Consider the following 20,751-nt stretch of genomic DNA (forward strand, 5'->3'; position numbering starts at 1 on the left):
ATATTGCCTCAATGAGCCTTCTTTTTTAATTAAGCAGCAATATTTAGGATGGAAGTTTGGATTTAACTAGAATAACCAATGTTTGCAAAGTGATGATAACGGGACTTTTTTTTTTTTGGAGCTATCTTGTCTAGCTGTATTGTTGCCTTTCTAGTCCTGTTTGAAGTAGAAGTGTGATTGGTCCATGGGTTTTTACAAAACTGTGACTATTGAAGCAGATTCAGAAAGCAGTTGTTCCCCTCTTCACTAGTAAATGAGTACCAGAACAAAATCCCACAAACAATCTTAAAAGCTTTCATGAAGTTTTTAACAGTGATTCAGATTATTAGCAATTCACCTGCTCGTGAAGGAAATGTTAAACTTTTTTCTATTGCTCCCATTGCTGTGCCATCTGGGTAAATCATGTGAAGAAAGAAAACCAGTGAACTGCTGCTGTTTTTTCCTGTTAAGCAATCTCCCAATTTTCAAATTTAGTTATTTTATTTGCAATCTAGCCATCCAATTAATTGAAAAGATATGTCCTGCAAACACATTTTAGAACTCCCACAGGAAGCTGTGAGGACTTCCCACTTTGGTAGTCAAATAGTTAATCACAAATGGGAACTTTAGGACCACAGGTGGTCACAGAGTGAACATTTACAGATAGGATGTCATATGGGAGGCTACATTAAAAAAATTCCCTGTGTTTCACATGAGTCCTGCCACCAGGTATCCCTGAGCAGACCTTTTTTCAGAAACTGCTTGGTGCCACAGTGGATAATTGGAGTTGATTTTAGTGTGAGCATGCCAGGCTCTGGACTGTTTTTGTGTCTGGGTGTGGCAGGCTATCAGATGTCTCAGAGGGGCTTTGGCTGGCTGAAGGCTTGAGTTTCCTAGGGGCAGTGCAGCTGCTCAATGTTTGCCTGCTCCTGTCAAGAAACTCTGTTAAAGCAGTTCTGAAAAGCACTGCAGGATGAGCACAAAGATTGTGTGGGTCATGGCTAGCTAGGTAAGTCCTCAGTAAAGCATTGTGCAGCTTAGACTAGGACTACAGTGTTTTGCTTTTGTCTTTGTCCAAAGCAGCAGATAGGCTAAAAAATGCTCACAGGGGTCCCAAATGCCATTTTCTACTAAGCAGGAAACGGTATTGTTTTAAATGCAGGTTATGTCAAAGCTAGCGTGCAAGAAGAGAGCAGCCATGGTAGGCACCTTCAGTGGAAAGCACCTCCACTTCCAGGGCTGATAGACTGTTTTGTGAGGAGTTGGATAAGCCCTGAAAATTTGCAGAGTGACAAACTGAATTTAGATTGTTCTTCTAGGACCTAAATGGGAAGCAAAACATGGCTTTCTAATCCCTCCTTTTCTCTGGGTCTTCTGAGTGGCATTATTCCTCACAAAGCCATCTGTTAGCCTATTGAGCACAGGAGGCTGATACCTGCAGAAAGCACCCAAAATCAGCTTGAGCCTTGTTCTGGTGCAATGCAATGGGCTGCCCTGAGGTTTCACAGGATTTGCAGCGTGGCAGGTGAAGAGAGAGCAGCTCCTCCTTATTGCAGCAGCTGCCATGGACAGCAGGCAACAGTCTGAGCAAAGGTACTGCCAAAGGTGGTTCTTCCTGGAAAAAAAAGAGATTTGCAAAAATAGATTTAAACCTGGTGTGTCCCTCACTGGTTCCTGTCAAATATGGGAACTTTGCCATGCAGAACTTAGGTAAATTCATCCCGTTGTCACCACATGGCCGAGAGTTGAGGTTTTAAGAACCATCAAAAGTAATATCTAAGATTTCCTTTCTAAGGAAAAGAACCCTAATCGGATTAGAAGGTAGTATGTAAATGGTTATCTGGGAAGTATGCTAGTACAGTTTATAGCAATCTGGTATAACTGTGATTTACAAAGTAACTTTACTAAAATACTGGAGACCTTTTGGATATTTATTCAGTGTATTTATTAAGCAATTGAACTCGATTTCTAAGAGATTTGTCACTGCAGACCAGCAACATCGTGGTGTTGGCCTGACAGGCAAATACACAGATATACAGTGCAATTGTGGGGAAGTAATTTGCTGTGCTATCAGGTTTCAATTTCCTTTAATTTGACTACCCCATGTATCTATAAAGTATCATGGCAGCAGTACAACTGCAAATTAGAGTAACTTAAGGGACCTGGTCAGGTTTGTCACTGGGATTTCTGGGCTGCCAGCCCTAAAATTCAACAATTTGCCAACACATTAAGTCTGAAAAAAGTCTAGATTCAACAGCAGAATATTTTGCATTGCTAGTAGTGCCATTGTCTGCATTAAGCTCAATTCTGCATGAATGGGTAAACTCCAAGACACTAGGGAAATAGCTGGGTTCACTTTTGACACTGAACTGTGTGCTTATAGTAGCAAGCTGCATTTTAGCTCATTATCTTCAAGTGATCTCCAGTACATCTCCCTGAGTGGCTATGTGAGCACAGTAGTTTGAGTTGAGTACCTGTTGCACTTGCAGTCTTTTTTAAAATATAGACATAGTCACTGTCTTGCAATCGTGTACATCTATGAAATTATTAATAATGATTTTTTGCTTTATGAGAGTTGTATTGAGTGGACTTGAAAAAAAAGTAAAAATTAAAATTAGTCAATATTGACAAAAATTATATAATAATCCATTATTTAGATTGAGATTACAGTCAATGTGAACCAATATCAATTCCCCCAGTAAAAGCCCTCTCAGCATGTAGAGCTCTGCTCTATTAAAAAATCCTCCCCTCAAGTAAAGAGTTGGTTTTTCACATACCTGACCATGCCAAGTAATCATACTTGATTATCCCTAAAAGTTCTTATTCAGTTCTTTTGATCAAATTATCTTCTCTGGAAATGGGAGCTGTATGGTGAAATTGATAGTTTGGCTATTGAATTCTAGTAGCTGCATTTTACCCATGCTGAGTCATCAATGACCACTCACTCCTAAGGATGTACAAAAAGCTGAGTTTGAAAACTCGCAGGCAGAATGCTCAGTTACAGTAAATCACACATTTTGTGACAGTGTGGGATAGCTGGAGATTAAACACACTTCTTCCCAAGTTTTGTTTAATAGTGAAGATCGATCTATTTAATAATCTAGGGATTAAATAGTAGCATTATAAGAAGAGAAGGAAGCATAAGGAAGAAACCATCCCATCATGCAGCATTTTGACAGGATTAAAGGCTCAGAGCAAAAGGAGGAAATAAATGTGTTGAGAAAAAAAGAAATGCATGCTTTGTTAGCTCAGTAGGTTCTGTGTACATCAATCTTTGGGCAGCAATGTTGGGGATATGCAAAGGTGGAATCTTCACCCTTTTGTTACTTGTGGCAGTATTAAGCTTTCATTTGGGTTCATTGACTACTGAGGCTTTCTAGGAGAGCACTGTCCAGTGAATGATATTCTCAGCCACCTTTCATTTTTTCAGTGCTGTCACAGCTTGATCTCTCCTTGTTCGTGTGTTACTGCCAGATGTGGGCTGCTGGGCTTGCCTCTTACCCAGTGTCATTTCACACATCTGGGAATGCTGTGGTTTGGAGAATGACAAGTTGCATTCTTATCTTCCAGTTTCGCCTGGTGGTAAAGACAGCACTGAAGTTGTTGCTGGTGTTTGTGGAGTACACAGAATCCAATGCACCCCTTTTGATCCAGGCAGTATCTACTGTGGATGACAAGAGAGGTGAGTAACCTTACCAGGGAGTTGCAACATCCCAGCACCACTGAGATGAAGGTAGCATTTTATCACTGCTTTCAGTGGTTCTAGAGTTGCTTTCATTGATGCCTGCTTTGTCCAATATACCCTTCATTTCTTAAAAGTATTTTTAAAGTATTTATATAATTAAGGTTGTTTGAAGAATTAATTATAACGGGAAAGTGAAGAGTGAAAACTGAAGGACTCGCTTGCCTCCTGGGGTTCCAGCATCATTGCCTTTTCCCTACATCCACATGCTGAGTAAACTCCCCCCTGTATCTTCCGACCTCAGAGGCTCCTTTGGGCAAGACCACTTTTCCACTTCCTTCTGAGAAGAGGCAGTCTGATTTAGAAGAGAAAATGATATCTAATCAGTGTAATCCCTTTGAAGAGAAAGACGAGGTCAGTAATAGTACAGGCTTTAGAGTAAAAGCAAAACCATCTGTTGTTACATTAAAATAAAGCCCTTGAGCAGATATTATACTATGAAATCTGTTACCCTTCAGGCTCATGAAAAATACTTGAATATGTATACTGTATTTTTTACAAATAAATAGAACAAAAATGGTTCTTTCTTGTTCTTCCCACAAAGCCATCACTAAGCTTCTGGGGCATTCTCTCTTGATTTAAAACATTCCTTTGCCTCAAGGAGAGTTTTTGAGGTTAGGAAATCCATTGTTGTGGTCTCAAACATGGAGGTTGAAAGCAAGGTTCCCTCTGTGTAGCAACTGCCTCCATACTGAACTTGTCTGAGAGACTTGATATGGTAAAACTGACACAAGAAAATGTTGGGGGCTGGGGAGAAAGGTGGTGCCAGTAATAGGGAAAAAGATCCAGATTTTGCTTTCAGTTATCTGAATGGGTTGAAAAGGAAAATCCCAAATTATCTCTTCTAGCAGGGAAGTAGGCAGGGGCAATTCAAAACAGTGAATTCTGCAGGTTGGCTTTCTGTTTTGAATTAAAACCAGTAAACCTTACAATGCAATAAGCATAGATATGATTCTAATATTCATGTACCTGTGAGCACTATGGCTCATTTTTTTCATCATTCTTAGTATTTCATCAGCTTTCTGAATTCAGTGGTATTCTCAATGAGCTCAAAATGCTCTGTACCTACTAACAAGCTAGTAGTCATTAAAGGAAAAGGAGAAAGGAGGACCCTAAACAAAGTATTCCCTTCTCTATCCATAGAGCAGACTTAGGCCATCATTTAGGGACCATCATTTACAGGCCCCTAAGTAATAACACAAGTAACAACACAAGACTTGGAAAAACTGTTGCATGCAGTTAGATGAGCATATGTTAAGAACATAATGAGAGGTTTTACAGGAATTTTCATACCTGTGCTTTGGTGGATTATTTAATGAACTCTTGCAAATACCTTAGCCCAAATACCCAGTTTTTCTTTCTTCCTATTTTTTAAAATTGTTTTAATTAAGCACTTATACTTAGCTCCTTAACAGGTTTTTTTTTCTGGTTTAATATTTAGTTTTCATTTTACGTCATAAACATAATAGAGTCACAGAGTCATTTTGGATGGAAAAGACTTTTAAGACCATTGAGTGAAATCTTTAGTACAGCACTGCCAAGTTCATCGCTAAACCATGTCCCTCAGTGGTACATTTGCATGTCTTTTAAATACCTCTGAAGATGGTGACTGCACCACTTCCCTGAGCAGCTTGTTCCAAAAACTGACAACCCTTTTGGTGAAAAATTCTTCTTAATATCCATCCTAAATCATCCTGTCACTTGTTAAGTGGGAAAAGAGGATGATCTCCACCTGCCTATATCCTCCTTTCAGGAGTTGTAGAGAAGAAGTAAGGTTCCCCTGAGCCTCCTTTTCTCCAGGCTGAAGAACCCCAGCTCCCTGAGCTGCTCCTCATAAGACTTGTGCTCCAGACCCTTCACCAGCTTCATTGCCCTTGTCTGGACTCACTCCAGCACCTCAGTGTCCTTCTTGCAATGAGGGACCCAAAACAAATCACAGGATTTGAGATGAGACCTCACCAGTGCCAAGTGCAAAGAGACAATCACTTCCCTAGTGCTGCTGGCCACACTGTTCTTGACACAGGCCAGGATGCCATTGGCTTTCTTGGCCACAGCTGACTCATGTTCAGCCACTCTTGTCCAGCAATCCCAGGTCCTTTTCTGACAAGCTGCTTTCCAGCCCCTGTGCCCCCAGCACTGCACAAGGCTGTTGTGACCCAAGTACCAGGACCTTCTTGATCTTCATACAATTGGCCTCATTCCATTGATCCTCCCTGTTCAGATCCCTCTGTAGAGATTTGTTGCCGTTTAGGAGATCAACACTCCTATCTAACTTGGTGTCACCTGCAAATTGGCTGAGGATGCCCTCAGTCCCCTCACCCAGATCATTGATAACAATATTAAACAGCAGTGGCCCCACACTGAGCCCTGGGGAACCCTAAGAGTGATCATCTGCCTGCTAAGCTGAACTCACTACCACTCTCTGGGCCAACCACCCAGTTAGTTTTCTACCCAGTGAATCATGCACCCTCCCAAGCCATGAGCAGCCAGTTTCTCCAGAAGAATGATGTGGGAGACAGTGTCAAAACCTTTCTCTTTTAGATGTGGATGTACCATATTTTAATTTATAATTTTTAATTAGTTGCCCTTAATGACTGATGAAACAAAACAGAACTAGAGAAAAAGCAATATGCCTTTTCTTGAACCATTATAATAAATCTTGCAGGTATGTAATTACGTTCAGCGCTGCTTTGATAAAAGTTCAATGTTTCATGTACATACAAGGAGATGAGATATGACATAATTCTTCAACATGTGTACCACACATGATTAACTTATAGAACCTGATACTAGCTCAGCCTGGTTTCAAAGCAATCCCATCTGTGATTTCTATGTGTGAATAATACATCCATATGCAAACTGAAGTACAGAGATCCACAGAAGTACTGGCTTTACTCTGAGCTACAAACAGACCATAAATGAGTAACTACATGGCCCTCATCATGTAGGAATTAGCTTCTACTTGCACTTCCATTTGGCCCCTCCCTTCTCCCATGCTTTCTTGTTTCAGAACTCCAGAGGAATTTGATCTCTTTTCAGTTTCAGCATTCTGGACTGCAAAGGCTCTGGGAAGTGGAGCTGGCATTGCACTCTGCTGTCTAGGGCTTCTTTTGGACAGAGATTAAAGCCAAATGGCCCTCATTATTAGTTCTCTGCTTTTCCTGCAATTTCATTAATAGTTAGATTCCACTAAATTAGCACACATGCTGTAGGTATGATGGAAAGATCTAAGTTCATTCATATATAAATAGCCAGAAGTACAAGATGTCAAAGTCTTTCCAAAAGTATCACTACCCTTACAGCCTATAGGTGCTGAACACAGGCAGTCTCTAAGCTAGTGAAAGTTCTCATGCAAGGTTCTGCCTTTGTGCAAGATATTTCATGCTTTATACAAACTGTGCAGATGTTTTGTAGTTGTGGCGTCAAAGTTTTGTGTATGACATGAACAAAAGCATTAAAATAAATATGTAAAGATGAAATTGAGAGAAGACAACAGGCAATGTTATTCAGAAAATAGACTGCATTAATTTAATATTGACTTGATTGTTGCCCCCCCATCGTTCTTTGTCCATACACCATGCATGGTTACTAGTAACAGTACAAGTAGCATCAGAGTTGAGGCTACAGCCTCCCTGTCAGAACAGTTCTGATAAAGAGCTCTTCCAAGTGTCAAGGCTCTAAAGGGCAGTCAAACAGTTCTCATTTTACCCATTAGGAGGCAGGAGAACACACAAAACTCAATTTCTGGTGTTTCACTTCACTGAGCCTGGTTCATCACTCCCATTGATTTTGCCACAAGTCCTGCATCAAAGTCATAACCTTATGGAAACATCCCCATCTGCTCCCAGAAAAATCACTGGGATGCTACATCATCATTCTTCTCTATCATAACTTTTCTTCAACAGGATCTGGTGAAGGAGGAAATTCACCTATTCCCTAGCTAGAACCAAGAGGAGGCAGTACTGTCAATGACTTTGGCAGAGCTACTCCAGTAGGTACCAGATGAAACCTTTCTTTTCAAATGCAATTTTCCTCATGATCCCAATCTGTGCAGGTCTCTTTCCACTTTAATCATACTGGAATGCACAGGGTCTGGAAGAGGGACTTCTGAAAGGAGGAGCTGAGCTGAATCTGCATATGTCCCATGCTGTATGGATCATAGCTTGGAAACTATAGATTCTCATTATATATATGCAAGAATATTAACTCAAGGACAGCAAACCAGGAAGCTCATGGTGCAACTCCCACAGCAGAACTGCCTTATCCTGAGTGGGTAGTAAATGGCCTTACACCTATTTCCACATTCACTTCTTGCCTGTTCAGATTGAGATCATAATGGGAGAAATAGCATTTGAAAGAAAGGTTTTACCTGCTACAAATTGGAATAGCTCTGTCAAAGTCATTGATAGTACTGCCTCCTGTAGTTAGGGAATAGATGAAGAATTTGAAATTTGAGCCTAGATTTTGGAAGTTTAACAACAAGAAAAGAAAGCCCTTGATAGATCAACTGTTACAGGGCTGCCTTGCTAGTAAGTGTGCCTGATTAACAATTTTTGTAAAAATTGTATTCTGAAATAAAATAGAAGCATTGATAGAAGAAAATTATGTATCACCTTTGTAGGAAAGGAACAAGGTGACAATGAAATTATTATTTTATGATAATAAAGAATTATTGAGACATTCAGGGAAAGAAAACAAATCAAATGAATGCTGCCTAAAAAACAAACCAGGATTGTTCCCATAAGAGTAGAACCTGCCTTCAATAACAAAGGACTATCACTGAATAATTCAGTGGATTAAATAATTATGGTTTTATGTTGTTATAAACTCACCATTTTTCCAAATGGTGTTATTCTGAGTCAGACTTGCATAGTTTTCCCAATTTGTTTCTCTTTCCTATTTTCTTACATTTTTCATTTTTTTCACTGAAAACCACAGGAAAACATTTTTGTAGTGAGAGTATCATTCCTGCTGATCATATATCATTTGCAAGCTGCATGAATTTGTTCCACATGACTTTTGAACATATACTGTACAAAATGTCTGGTAATACAGAGAATCTGGTAAAGAAGGAGGTGTCTAGTGTATTTTCATTACAGACATGTATTTGAATTAGTATTGAATAGCAATGTGTATAGATACATCTGAGAGCTGAGAGTGAGTCCCCCTCCTCCTTTGATTTTGCTTAAGATAAAAAAGTCCTGACTCAGTAGTAAAGATCAGAGACTGTCTGAGGGGGAAGAAAAAAAAGAAAAATATTGCTGCCTGCACATTCACTTTTAGACAGGTTTTTCCACACAGTCCACTGCCATTGCCTTGAAAATGCAGATCCTTGGTTAGCAGAGATTTTTTTGTCTGAGTAGCAGGGAACATATATGATATCATCTTTAATAAGCAATGGCTGTTACAAGGTAATGCAGATGTAGAATTTGGGGTGACTGATCAGCCAGCAACAGGTGGCTATGATGGCACATTTGCATTTTGCTGCCTGTTTCTAGTCAAATTCTCATAATCTGTATAGTGTTAAGGGAAAGTGGACTGTTGAAATACTGTGCATGTTTCCCTCTGAAAGACTGTCACAGTTGTGTTTGTGTAGTTGAATTGAGTAAGTATTTAGGCTAAAGTTAGCTCTCTGCTTAGTCCTCACCTTTAACTTTACTCCAAACAAAACACTGAATTGCAGTCTTTTATTTATTTCAGCTTTCCTAGATAAAATTTGGTAAATACAGCCATCTTGCCATTCAGTCAAGTGAGACAGGACAGTTTTACAAGGTACTTTCCACACAAGAGGCTGAGTCTGGGTGGTATGTTGCTTGCCTGATGTTTTTAGCACAATAACTCACTAAACTATTTGGTTTAGGTATCAGAGAAATATGCAAATTCAAATCAACATGCAAATCAGGCAAATAACTAAAAGCACAAATTTTGACCTTTCATAGTGGGAAATGAGAGAATAATATCTGCAAGTTCTGTAGGTAGGTTTCCTATTAAAGTATTTGGAGAAGGAGCCAGAGCAAAAATCTTTTCCCCTCATTGATAATTTCTTTTCTCCAAGACACATAACCTGTAATTTGAGAAAACCATTTCTCTGCCACAATGTTTTGTTAACCTGCATTACCTTAATGCAGCACAATTCAGCAACAGCACAGAAATAGGAGCAGCAGGCACACTAAAAGTACAGCATTTTGGTCTCTGATGAAGATTTATCAAAGCCTATGTGAACCTGTGATAGGCTGGGTAAAATTCCTGTCACCTGATTTTTAGAATTTTAGAATTTAGAAATTTTAGAATTTTTTAGATTTGTTATCACACTGTGATAACAAAGCTTCCTTTGTCATTGGGGAGAGAAGTTGGTACCTTTGGAGAGTCCACCTGCCATATTCTATATCCCTGCAATAGGCTGGACTGTAGTTTTCACTGTCTACATTAACTTTGTTCTCAGGGAAGTAGGGCAGACTGTAGACAAAGCTGGATCTTTCTGCTTGAACTTTCACCTGGCCACATTCTCCAACTTGTGCTACTTCTTGGATGAGTGTTGTTGCTGTAGCTTTCCATTTTGACCACCATAACCAATAGTTTCTTCTTTTCTCTAGGAGCCAAGCCATGGTCCAACATCATGGAGATACTGGAGGAGAAGGATGGAGTTGATACAGAACTACTGGTTTATGCAATGACCTTGGTTAACAAGGTTTGTTTACTTTGTTAGCTTGACTGGTGCAGATAATATTAGTGTTTTCAATTGTGTAATGAACTTCCTTGTTGAGGGTATATGATGGCAGAGACTGATCACAGAGATGTTGCAGAACAAGCTGTAATCGATCAGCACACTCCTGTTACTTGTGCTGCAGCCACCCAGAGGCAGCAGCCAGGAGCAGAATTGTTATTTTGGTGGATGTTGTGTGGAATTGTGGTCTGACATGGCTCCTCTCCCAGCACTGACAATGCAGTGCTAAAGGAAAACGTGACAAACTAACTCAACAGACTATCCAAGGAAAGTAGGAAAGCAAGTGCTGGTGAAAAGATCACACAGTTTTCTAATTTATATAGTTTAAATATTTTTTTTCTGCAATATAAATATGATTATTTGAACAGGGCTGAGTGCTAGTAAGAGTGTTTCTGCTTAAAAAAGTAAGGTCATATTTTTTCTTATTTCTTTATATTTTGTGGTGACCAGATTTACAAATCATAGCTTTGCAGTAAAGTCAAATATTTTCTGAAGTATTGACTTTTGCTATTGGGAGGGACAAAATGGAAAGCCCTTGAAATTTAGAAATTTATTAGTGGAAATTCCTTAAAAATCTGCATCTAGTCATTGACAAATTGAAGGAGGGTACTAAAATTGAAGATTTTTTTTTTTTAAGAGCACAGAAGACCAACATACCCTTGGCAAACAAAATAATCATGTGGTTTATAGTTATACTTAATAGGGCAGAGTATTAGGAAATAGTATTATTACTCATTGTATTCACTTGAAGATGCTGAGTTTGTTCATGGAGGTTATACACCAGGCTGCCAGCTTATTGGGCTCTTGGCAACATGATTGTAATTGTGGGCTGGTTTTTGTTTTTATTTTTTATAAAATGATTTCTTAATGGAAAATATTTTCTAGCAAATATGCCTGAGAGAGACTAACATAATCTGGTGACATTACTGATCTTGCTGAACTTATGCTTAGAGTCACTCTTGTTCCTGCTTCCACAGCAGTAAGGTTCCTCTTGAGGCTAAAAAGACCACCTTACCTTGCTGCTGTACTCTTTCTGAAAAGCCTCACCAGTTAGGTATGCTTCCCTCTGGAGCTGTTGCTAAAGCCAACGTGACTAGTCATTAATGTCTCTGCCTTCCACCTTTTGTGTACTGATTCCTCTTTCTAAGACAGTTCTCTTCATCATTTGCACAGTTGTAACCTACCTGGTATTTGACTTGCTCAAAGAATTTCCCTGCTGACACTTTTATTAGCCTGTAGTTGATTCCTTTAGTCTGAGTTTTTCGGTACACTTAAAGCTATTTTTAGGAGGAGGTAGTTCTTTAAAAACACACAAAAAGAAAAAGCATGCCACAGTCAAAGGAGCAAGGCAGTTAGGAAGATCAAGGAAGAGAGGAATCCCACAAATCCACACTTATAATTATGATCTGGCTTATGGGCAGCTTTATGATGTTTTTAATGGGATATTTTTCATGATTATAGAGAAAACAGCAAGCAGCATGTAACAGTTGTAATTTTTTCCTCCACAGAGAATACAAAGAAGGCTCAGATGGTTTCAGCTTCTCTAGACAAGGAAATGTCAAAGTTTTCAGTGCAGGCAAAGTCCTCTTGAAGGATTTGTCTCAAGGAAGCATGCTTGTACTCTTCTTTATCTATGTATCCATTTACAGATTGTTTTCCTTCCTGCTCCAGAGCAGAAAACATATCTGCCCAGACATAAGAATTGCTCCAGTCCTTTTATCTTCTCCCTCTCTTTTGTTGATGCTTAACCAATTTAGTTATGCCAATATTTTATTAACCCTCTCTTAATTTGTGAGGATTTATGCATTAATGAATCTCTTAGATGAGAGTGATCCCAGTGCAGATATACTTCTGGTTATACATAGTTCCAGTATAACCTTTATTATTTTACTTGGATAAGTTAGAAATTGAATTTGATATGCTTTAGGCTCTGGAAGTGGATCTGTGAGTGCAATGACAAACCATGCAAAGGGAAAATATTTTATTTCTATACTTGGGAGTTCAATTGCCCAGTTCTGGTTAACAACATGCAGTGAAAATTTGATTTACACGGCTGTGTGATTTAAAATTATAATAACCAATAAAAGTCTGCTGAAAGCAGCAGTTGCCAGTAAATACTACCTTATGCTGCTGTTTTTCCAGTCTACAGCCTTACGTTGGATTTTAAAAAAGCTATACTTGAAGGTGGGTAATCTGCATATCAACATTAAGATAATTTCCTGTTATTTTTGTAAGTAAATGCTCAGAAGATCTGACTGTTCCTCCACTGTTTTGCAGATAAAATATCACATTCTACTGTGCATGAAGACATTTGGGTCAGAGTAGTTACTGTCCACGTCTTTCATTTGCAACTGAAAGCCTCATAGTTGAGCACTTTTCTACTATAAAATTTCTTCATCCAAGTTAAAGTTCCACTGAACGTTCAGTGTGAGAACTTCATTTGCTGAATCCTTGGATTCTTTACTCAATGCTAGGTGTCAATTTTGGAAGAAACAAAATAAATGTGGTATCTGTTTTCAGCACTGTTTAGGACATTTTAGTTTCATAGTCTTCAGTGGGTTGTAAACAGAGGCTTAAATGCTGTCCTGGAAGGGATAAATTCTTAATTAAAGCCTGAACATATAACCTTAATACTTAATTGGTCTGTTGCTAAGAATTCCTGTTGTGGTGGATTTCACCAGTTAATAATCCTGTAATGACTGAAGAAGAAAATATTGCTGTGTTGTGTTTAGTTAGGAAAAAAAAATTAAATTTAAATGTACGTTGTTGATGCAGATATTTCAGTGCCTTACATCAGAGGACAGATGTGCTTTAACAAGACAGCTATATCATCTGCCTGTTTCTCTCTCATCAGTCATGTAATCCAGACCCATTTTTCTAAATATAATTCTTGCTGGAGAGACAGCCCAGGGGGACTGCTGTTTTCTGCACTGGGCTGCTCAGAGCCACCTTGGAAAAGATGGGCTCCAGAAAAGCAGCATTCACAGAGCATAGTTCATCCCATCCCAAGCATGAGAAGACGTAACTCTCCTTGGAAAGGGCCCGGGTTTTACATCTCTTTCCTTTGCTCTTTTTTTCCTCTGAGTCAGGAATATAGATGAATTACTTAGCTAATTGAATGGGAGAAAGAAAACTAGTTCAGAGTAAACTCTCTGGTGAGCTAATCCAGAAAAACTGTGTTGCTTTGTGTGGTGAGTGATGTTTTGTCCTGCATGTAGGTGGCACAGTGTGTTCAGTAGATTCTGCTCAACATGTGCAGGACTAAACTAGTTTTTCTGCATCATGCATAAAGAGTAGAAAAAAAACCAGCACAGACTGACTAGAGATCAGTAGCAAGCTGGAATAGGAATTAAGGAGTCAGTATAATAAAGACTTTAATTTGAAAGGGAGGAGAGGATTCACTATCTCTGTAATAGAAGTCAATTTGTACTCAGGGAAGACAGCTGCTGCTGCAGGTGTGGAGGACAGGAGGCACACTGTGCAGGATATTTCCTTCTATCCTGACATCACACAGCTGTGCATTGGACTTTTTCTTTTTAAGGCTAAACTTCAGGAATCAGTAGGAACTGAGCTTTATTCTTTCTAGCTTTATGTTTCAGGTTTTTTTATTTGTCATTGCTTTTATCCCTGTGTTTGATGGTTAACATTCTCTGTTCTTTAAGTCTGTACTTGCAGCCACAAAGAATCTGTGTATTTTATAGGCCTACATTTTCTGTACTTTTTGTATAAAATAACAACATTGATTTGTTTTGCCAATTATTCATTTTTCTACACAGTGCAGAGAGTTGTTTGTTAAAAACTGTGCCACTTGTTTTTTGTTTTCTATCAGTGTCTCTAATCCCACATCATGGGTTTTACTTTATTGAAATCATACATAGCACCACTTGCCACCCGCTTTTAAAATCCTTTGTTTAATTCTTTTCAAAACAAGCAGATTTAAGTGTTTTTCCTTTGATTCTTAGACGCTGTCAGGATTGCCAGATCAAGACTCTTTCTACGATGTGGTGGACTGTCTGGAAGAGCTAGGCATTGAAGCTATTTCACAGAGACACTTGAACAAGAAAGGAACAGACTTGGACTTAGTTGAGCAATTTAACATTTATGAGGTAACGTAACATGCCCTGTTTTATGCATCTTACAGCTTGTGCAAACTTCAAAGCTGAGAGGAGGGGGGAATGTAACCTAGGTGAAATTTGGTTATCTCTCCTATTTTAAAAGCAAAACATCTGGTTGCTGTAAGTATTATACACATTTGTATATGTGACCTGATGTGGCACATAGCTGCCTTTAATGCAAAGGCATTTCATATTAAAGCTGCAGCACAGTCCAAGGCAAACCAGCACATTTACTAGCCTCCTTTCTGCAACTGCTAGTTACACATGCTGGAGCAAATAGAAGTTCTTCCTATGTGCAAAAGTATTCAGCTTGTGAGAAAGGTTCAGCTGAGCTCAACTTCACAAATACCACTTGCTCTGCAACAGAATATCCAGTAAGTCCATGTTTAAAAGTTTACACTGGACCAGATCCTATGCAGTTTTCAGCAATGGAGTAATGAGGAACTCTACATTTACCACCTAAGTATAAAATAACTACTTCTGAAGCATTTATATGTAGGAGTAAGATATCCAGTTTCTTAATAATTAGCCTTTTTTTCAGACTTTGGGAAGTGTTGGAGCTAGGAGGTTTAGGCTGAAGTTGTAATGTAAATGTGAACTAGTGTTCTAATGTGACAAAATTAAATTACTTCATCTCTACCTAAGTCCAGCAAAGGTTTTCATAGACTTGATTCTCCATTTTCTCCATCAATTCTACTCCCATGCCACTTTAGTAACTAGCAGTGCTAAGCTGTATCTACAGCAATTTATAGGAAGAGCAAGAGAATGACATGGCTCAATGATGTTTTTTTCTTTTTCCGTCATCAGAGGCATCATCTTAGAAAACCCTTTTAAAATATAGTGATTAATCTTAAAAGGATGGATTTTTTTTTTTTTTCTGTGCATGCTCCACCTACTGAAAGACTTAATTGCAGAATTGACTGTTGACTTAGTTGGGTACCAGCTTTTTCTTGATGACCAAATTAAATTTAAACATGTCTATGCAGGTTCTTCCTTTTTTTTTCTGCCAGTCCTGTTTTTTTACCTGAAAAATCTGGTTTTACTCACAGAAACAGATTTTACCCCAAGCAGAGATATCTCGCTTCCCCATTTATTTAAAAAAAAAATTTAAAAAAAAAAAAACCCAAAAAAACTTCTGGTAAAAATTACCAGAATAACAAGACTAATAGAAACAAGAAGATAGGCATTCTTCTGCTGGCACACATTGCCCTTTCTGTACCTCTGCCTATTGGAGTGGATCTTTCTCATACAGTGATCATTTAAATGTTAGGCTGCATTTCAGATAAGAGCCTCCAGTTAATATGTTGTTTCTTCCAGGGATATCTCTTCTCATGTACCATAAGCTAACACTCTGTTTCTATTAGAGGCACATTGACACATCAGGGGCATGCAGCAATTTGGCGTGGTACCCATGCTTTAGTCCTCTGCTATTCCCAACACGCCCTAGATGGTAACTTCCACTTAATCACTGCAAATGTCATGTCTGAATATGAGGAAATGTGAATCAGTCAATGCATGGAGTTTTTTCCTGCTGACTTCACTAGAACCAAGTCTTCACCCAAGTGTTTTGGAAGGACATAAAGAGAGCTAGTTGTCCAAGGCTGCTCAGCTTCCTTGAAGATTCATTCCCACATTAAAAAGAAAACAGATTAGGAGATACAGAAATGTGTTGCTACAGGTCCTATAGTGTGGTATGCAAGGCATCAGTATATAATTCCATTGTGAGAGCTGCCAGACTGCACGAATGGATAGACAGGGACTCTCAGGGGTAGCTGTAGAAGCAGTGATGCCAACAGTAGTTAACTGTGATGGGACCAGGGCGTTTTTAGCCTCGGTGTGAAGGCCTGTGGCAGCTGAGGCCAGCGTGGGCTGTTGCTTCGTCTGGCAGGTGACCCTGCGGCACGAGGACGGCGATGAGGGCGCGGAGCCGCCTCCCAGCGGGCGCAAGGACCGGAGGAGGGCCAGCCTCGGAGCCGGGGAGCGCCGGGGGCTGGAGCGCCGGCGGAGCCGCAGGCACTCGGCCCAGAACCTCAAGAGCACCTTGTCGGCCCCCGCCAGCCCCTGCGGGCCCGCCAGCTTCGTGCTGAGCCACGGGCAGCGCGGGGAGGAGCTCAGCGAGAGGTAAGGGCAGGAGCTGAGCCGGGCTCCTTCCTTCCCCCGTTACCTCTGCTCATTGCACGTTGATATGGTAGCCTTTTCTTTCTCCTCCTCTTTTCATTGGAACAAAAATTAAAAATAATAAAAAAAAACCCAAAGGTGTATTCAGAGTTAAAACAGCGGCACAAAAAGAAGTGGATTTGTAGGTGACTTACCTACATAGTTAAGTTCTTTGGCACCATCCGCCCTAAGTAAGTGGACCCAAACCTCATGAGATAGAGCATTTGGTATGGCAACTAACTCAACTTAATTTCATCTATTGACAGATTTTATATTCACTATGTTCCCATAACAGAAGACTGTAACAAGAGCATGGTAACATTAATTCAGATCTATTTGTTCTGTGTATGTTACAGTTAATTCTTTTTTTTTTCCCTCCTCTTCATTCCAGCATAAATATTTGCCTTTGAGGCTACAGCATAGTAGTGAATATGTCTAATGTTTTATAATTAGCAAAAGAGAAGCAGTAATGGCTAGCTGAGCAGCAGTCTGCAACAGTGGAGTCAGTTGAAGATGTTGTTTTTGCCAGTCCTGTGATGGTTGCCTTAGGTTGTGGTTGCTTAGGAAAAAAAAGGAGCCACAGATCCTCAGCGTATCTGACTGCTGCTCAAGAGGGCTGGAAGTAATTTTACCAAAGTTAGATGTCTGATCAGCTCTCCTCTCTTTGATGTCAGTGGAGTGCAGCAAGCACTGGTGGGCCTTCAGTTATCTAATGTATTTTACACACCTGAAATTTCAACCAAAGTGCATCAAGCTCTGAGGCTGCTGTTTGTTGATTCTAAAGGGAATCTGGCTGACTAGTTCAGGTGGTGATACATAAGCTGCAGACAGAAGAAGCTGGACTCTGTCACCTCAATGCTGAAGATGCGGTTTGAAAGACTGAAGCGTGGTCTGTGCAAGGGCATATCTTGTATTATAACTTTTGAGAAGTTTGTTGAAGATTTCTCTTGGCTAGCAGGGGATGTAAACTTAGAGCCCTAAAATCCTATTTTGCATGTAAAGCAGTTCTTGTAAAGAGAGTTGGGTTGACTAAAGTTTAATGGGTTTTGGCAATATGAAAATGTAAGACTCAGAAAACTGAAACAATAGTTGCATGTTGTATACCACATAAACAGCACTTTATTTTCTTTCTATTTTATCTTTTTTTTGGCATTTGACAACACATTAATGCTTGTTTTCCATCACCTTCCATGGCCTGGTGTTTAGTGGGCTGACAGCTGAGAGCCCCATGGTCTTACAGGCTGATAACAAGGATGACAGTGCATTTGAGGATGAGTTTAAAGCATCTTCAGTGTGAGTACAGCTGGAAGCTTCAGCTGCTCTGCATGGGATACCTTGTGCATGACCTTGGGCCCTGCTTCAGGACTTAACAATATGATTGGCAATCTGTAGCCATGGATGTGGAACAGATATTTATGATAATATGATCCATATGACTCTTATTTTAAACTGATGAATTTGGATTGGAAATGAGGAGATGCTTCAACTCTGCAGAAACTGTTCATTCCCTTAATTACTTAAACAAATAGAAGCCATCCAGGACAACAACTTCTACTAATATGTTTTATTACTATTACTGTGTGTGCTTGCTGGCTTTATTTTGCAGTCTTTGATAACTTCTAATAAATTTGTGTTTGAGCTATTTTTTAATGACTTAGTAATTTTTTTTTTTACTAGAATAGTCCAGAGGGAATAAAAGCACCACAGATCAAGTTTCAGAAGCTCTTCAAAATATTTTTAAACCAACATAACATAATTTCAATTACGCTACTTTTTTGGAAAAAAAATTTATCCAGTTCTGCTCCACGCAGTCATTGACAGTGACATATTTTAAAGCATAATTTAAGTTTAAATACAAGAAAGAAGTATTTATCTAAGCAGTCAATTTTAATTTCATGTTGCAGTTATCTTCTGTAGGACAATAATTAAATTCTCTTCAATCCCATTTGGAATGTTCAGCTTGCTCACCTTGCTCTGTAAGAAATACAGGCATTCAATTATGAATGTGTGTGATTCTCATCTTTACTTTGCATATTAGTTAAATAAAAATACTGCTTCAGCCTCCATTCCCCAGTCCTATTATCAGGTAAAGGTAAAGAAATCAAGGAATATTATTTGTAGCTGGCAAATCAGATTTTATTTCCCATGGGACATTGCAGACTACAAAGTATGTCCAGGATTTGAGGATGCTCAAGTTGTTTAAGTTACCATAAAAAGAAGTGAGACAACTGTTGGATCTTCTATAATTGTCATTTTTCTGGTAAAGTGTTTCTGGTAAACAAGCTTTTTAGATAAACAGATTCTGTCCTTCACATTTTTAGATTCATTATCTGCCCAAATCTGTAGTTGTGGTAGGAAGAGCAAAAACAGCCTTCCTGCTTTATCGTATTCCAGTAAGTCTCAACTTTCAGTGAAATTGTCCAGATGTGTGCAACACTATCTCTATACCTGATAGCTAAACTGAGACAAAAAAAAAGGAAAAAAGGAAAAGCCTTATGGCTTCTGTTCATTAATGTCTAAGCAGAAAAATAGTGAGGTTAAACGAGTCCTTTAAGGTTTTTACACATTTATAGAATTTGAATTAAAGTTAAACAGAAAGAGGTTTTCTGGAATCAAATTTTCAAATTTGAGCACATGATCTTGCAAGATATTTATTGGTTTAAAGGATTTGAATGGAACATCGTAAGTTTAGATTTTGTGGCAATTTGTACTGAAATTTTTAAATCTTATGTTAGAACATGATGCAGGCATCACCTGATATGTCAAAAGAAATGCTCATTATGACCCTGCTGCTTCTATTGTTGATGTTGTAGAAAAGAATCTATACAAATGGATAAAAATTGCTTACTACCTCTGTAAATTGAAAGTGATTTCTGTTCAGCCATGAAAGATCTGCTAATGACCTTTTGGTTCATGACCCTGTCCCTCTTGAGAAAGGAAAAAAAAAAATTGGCAGTAAGTTTTTGCAGTGCTGTATTTCCCAAAAAATAGTTACAAAATGGATTTCCATATTTATTCCTTCACTACATTTTCTTTCCCAGTAGGAATTGTAACAATACTAATGATAATCTTACTGTGTTGTTCCAGCTGAAAGTTCTAAGCTTTGTGTGTGGCTGCAGATGTCTTATGTCTGGTTTTACAGTGGATTAAACCCAGCAGAATTGCTTCTGATGGACATGGTTAGAGATTGAAGTCTCGCTCTTACACTGTACTAAATTTTATTTTGGGAAATATTCTAGGTTACTTTTGGACTTCTGTACCAAAATCAGTAGAAGGTTCATGTTCTTTCCCATCATTCTTCTTCCCACAATGTTCATGTTTCTTTTCCTTCTAGCTCACCAGCTGTTTTGGCAATTGCTTTGCTTTTGTTTACCACATCAAACAGGTTGTCCACAGTCATCTGCTTTGTGTCAACAGATAAGTCTTCCAAAAAGAGAGAAATTCATGGTGCCGGTAAAACAACAAAAAGAAGACAATATTGGCCAAATTCTCTTCTGTCTCACAATGCTCTATATCCAGAAAAGTTGTCTGAAATCAATGGAGTTGGTCTGATCTATGCCAGGCTAATTGAGAGCAGACTTTGTGTTTTGGGCTGGGAAAAGTTGACCATAAATGCTGAGGGCGACCAAAAGGAAAACTTGCAGGCCTTTTTCATCCACTTGGCAGCCTTTTTCCAAACTAATTGTATTGCTTTTTTGCCTGTGGTTCAAAATAAATAAGGATCCAAATCTGCTTTGTGTTAACATAGTTTTCATGGAGAGCAAAGCCCAGCCTGATGTATCTGTTAGTTACTAAATAAATAAGTGAAGCAGTTGATAACACTACTAACTAAGAAAGGCTGAAGGTTGATTTAAAGGCCTGTATCTACTGCAGCATATTTTAAGATGCCTGTCCTGATCAGCAGCAGGTCTGCTTTTCTAAAACTTCATTCTCTTACCATGATGGCATAGAGCACCAATAAGCCTGGCAGGAACTTCAGCCCTGTTAACACCATGTTTAAATGCTGTGCTGGAGGTACTTCCTAAGGTTTTCTG

General features: G+C 39.0%; 1 protein-coding gene across 9 annotated transcripts in view; it reads left to right on the top strand.

The window, feature by feature from the left end:
• FHOD3 (formin homology 2 domain containing 3) overlaps nt 1-20,751 on the top strand; it is a 428,715-nt gene that overhangs the window by 253,904 nt on the left and 154,060 nt on the right. For all 9 annotated transcript variants that reach the window (XR_013773704.1, XM_079301479.1, XM_079301473.1 and 6 more), the window contains exons 7-11: nt 3,550-3,661; nt 10,315-10,409; nt 14,408-14,551; nt 16,449-16,681; nt 17,924-18,010. Coding sequence is in view for 8 of the 9 variants with exons in the window: in XM_079301479.1 (XP_079157605.1) it covers nt 3,550-3,661; nt 10,315-10,409; nt 14,408-14,551; nt 16,449-16,681; nt 17,924-18,010 (671 nt within the window). In the remaining variant the exon portion in view is untranslated. The remainder of the gene's footprint in view (nt 1-3,549; nt 3,662-10,314; nt 10,410-14,407; nt 14,552-16,448; nt 16,682-17,923; nt 18,011-20,751) is intronic.

This window comes from Erithacus rubecula (assembly GCF_903797595.1).
Source record: "Erithacus rubecula genome assembly, chromosome: 3".
Taxonomy (NCBI): domain Eukaryota; kingdom Metazoa; phylum Chordata; class Aves; order Passeriformes; family Muscicapidae; genus Erithacus; species Erithacus rubecula.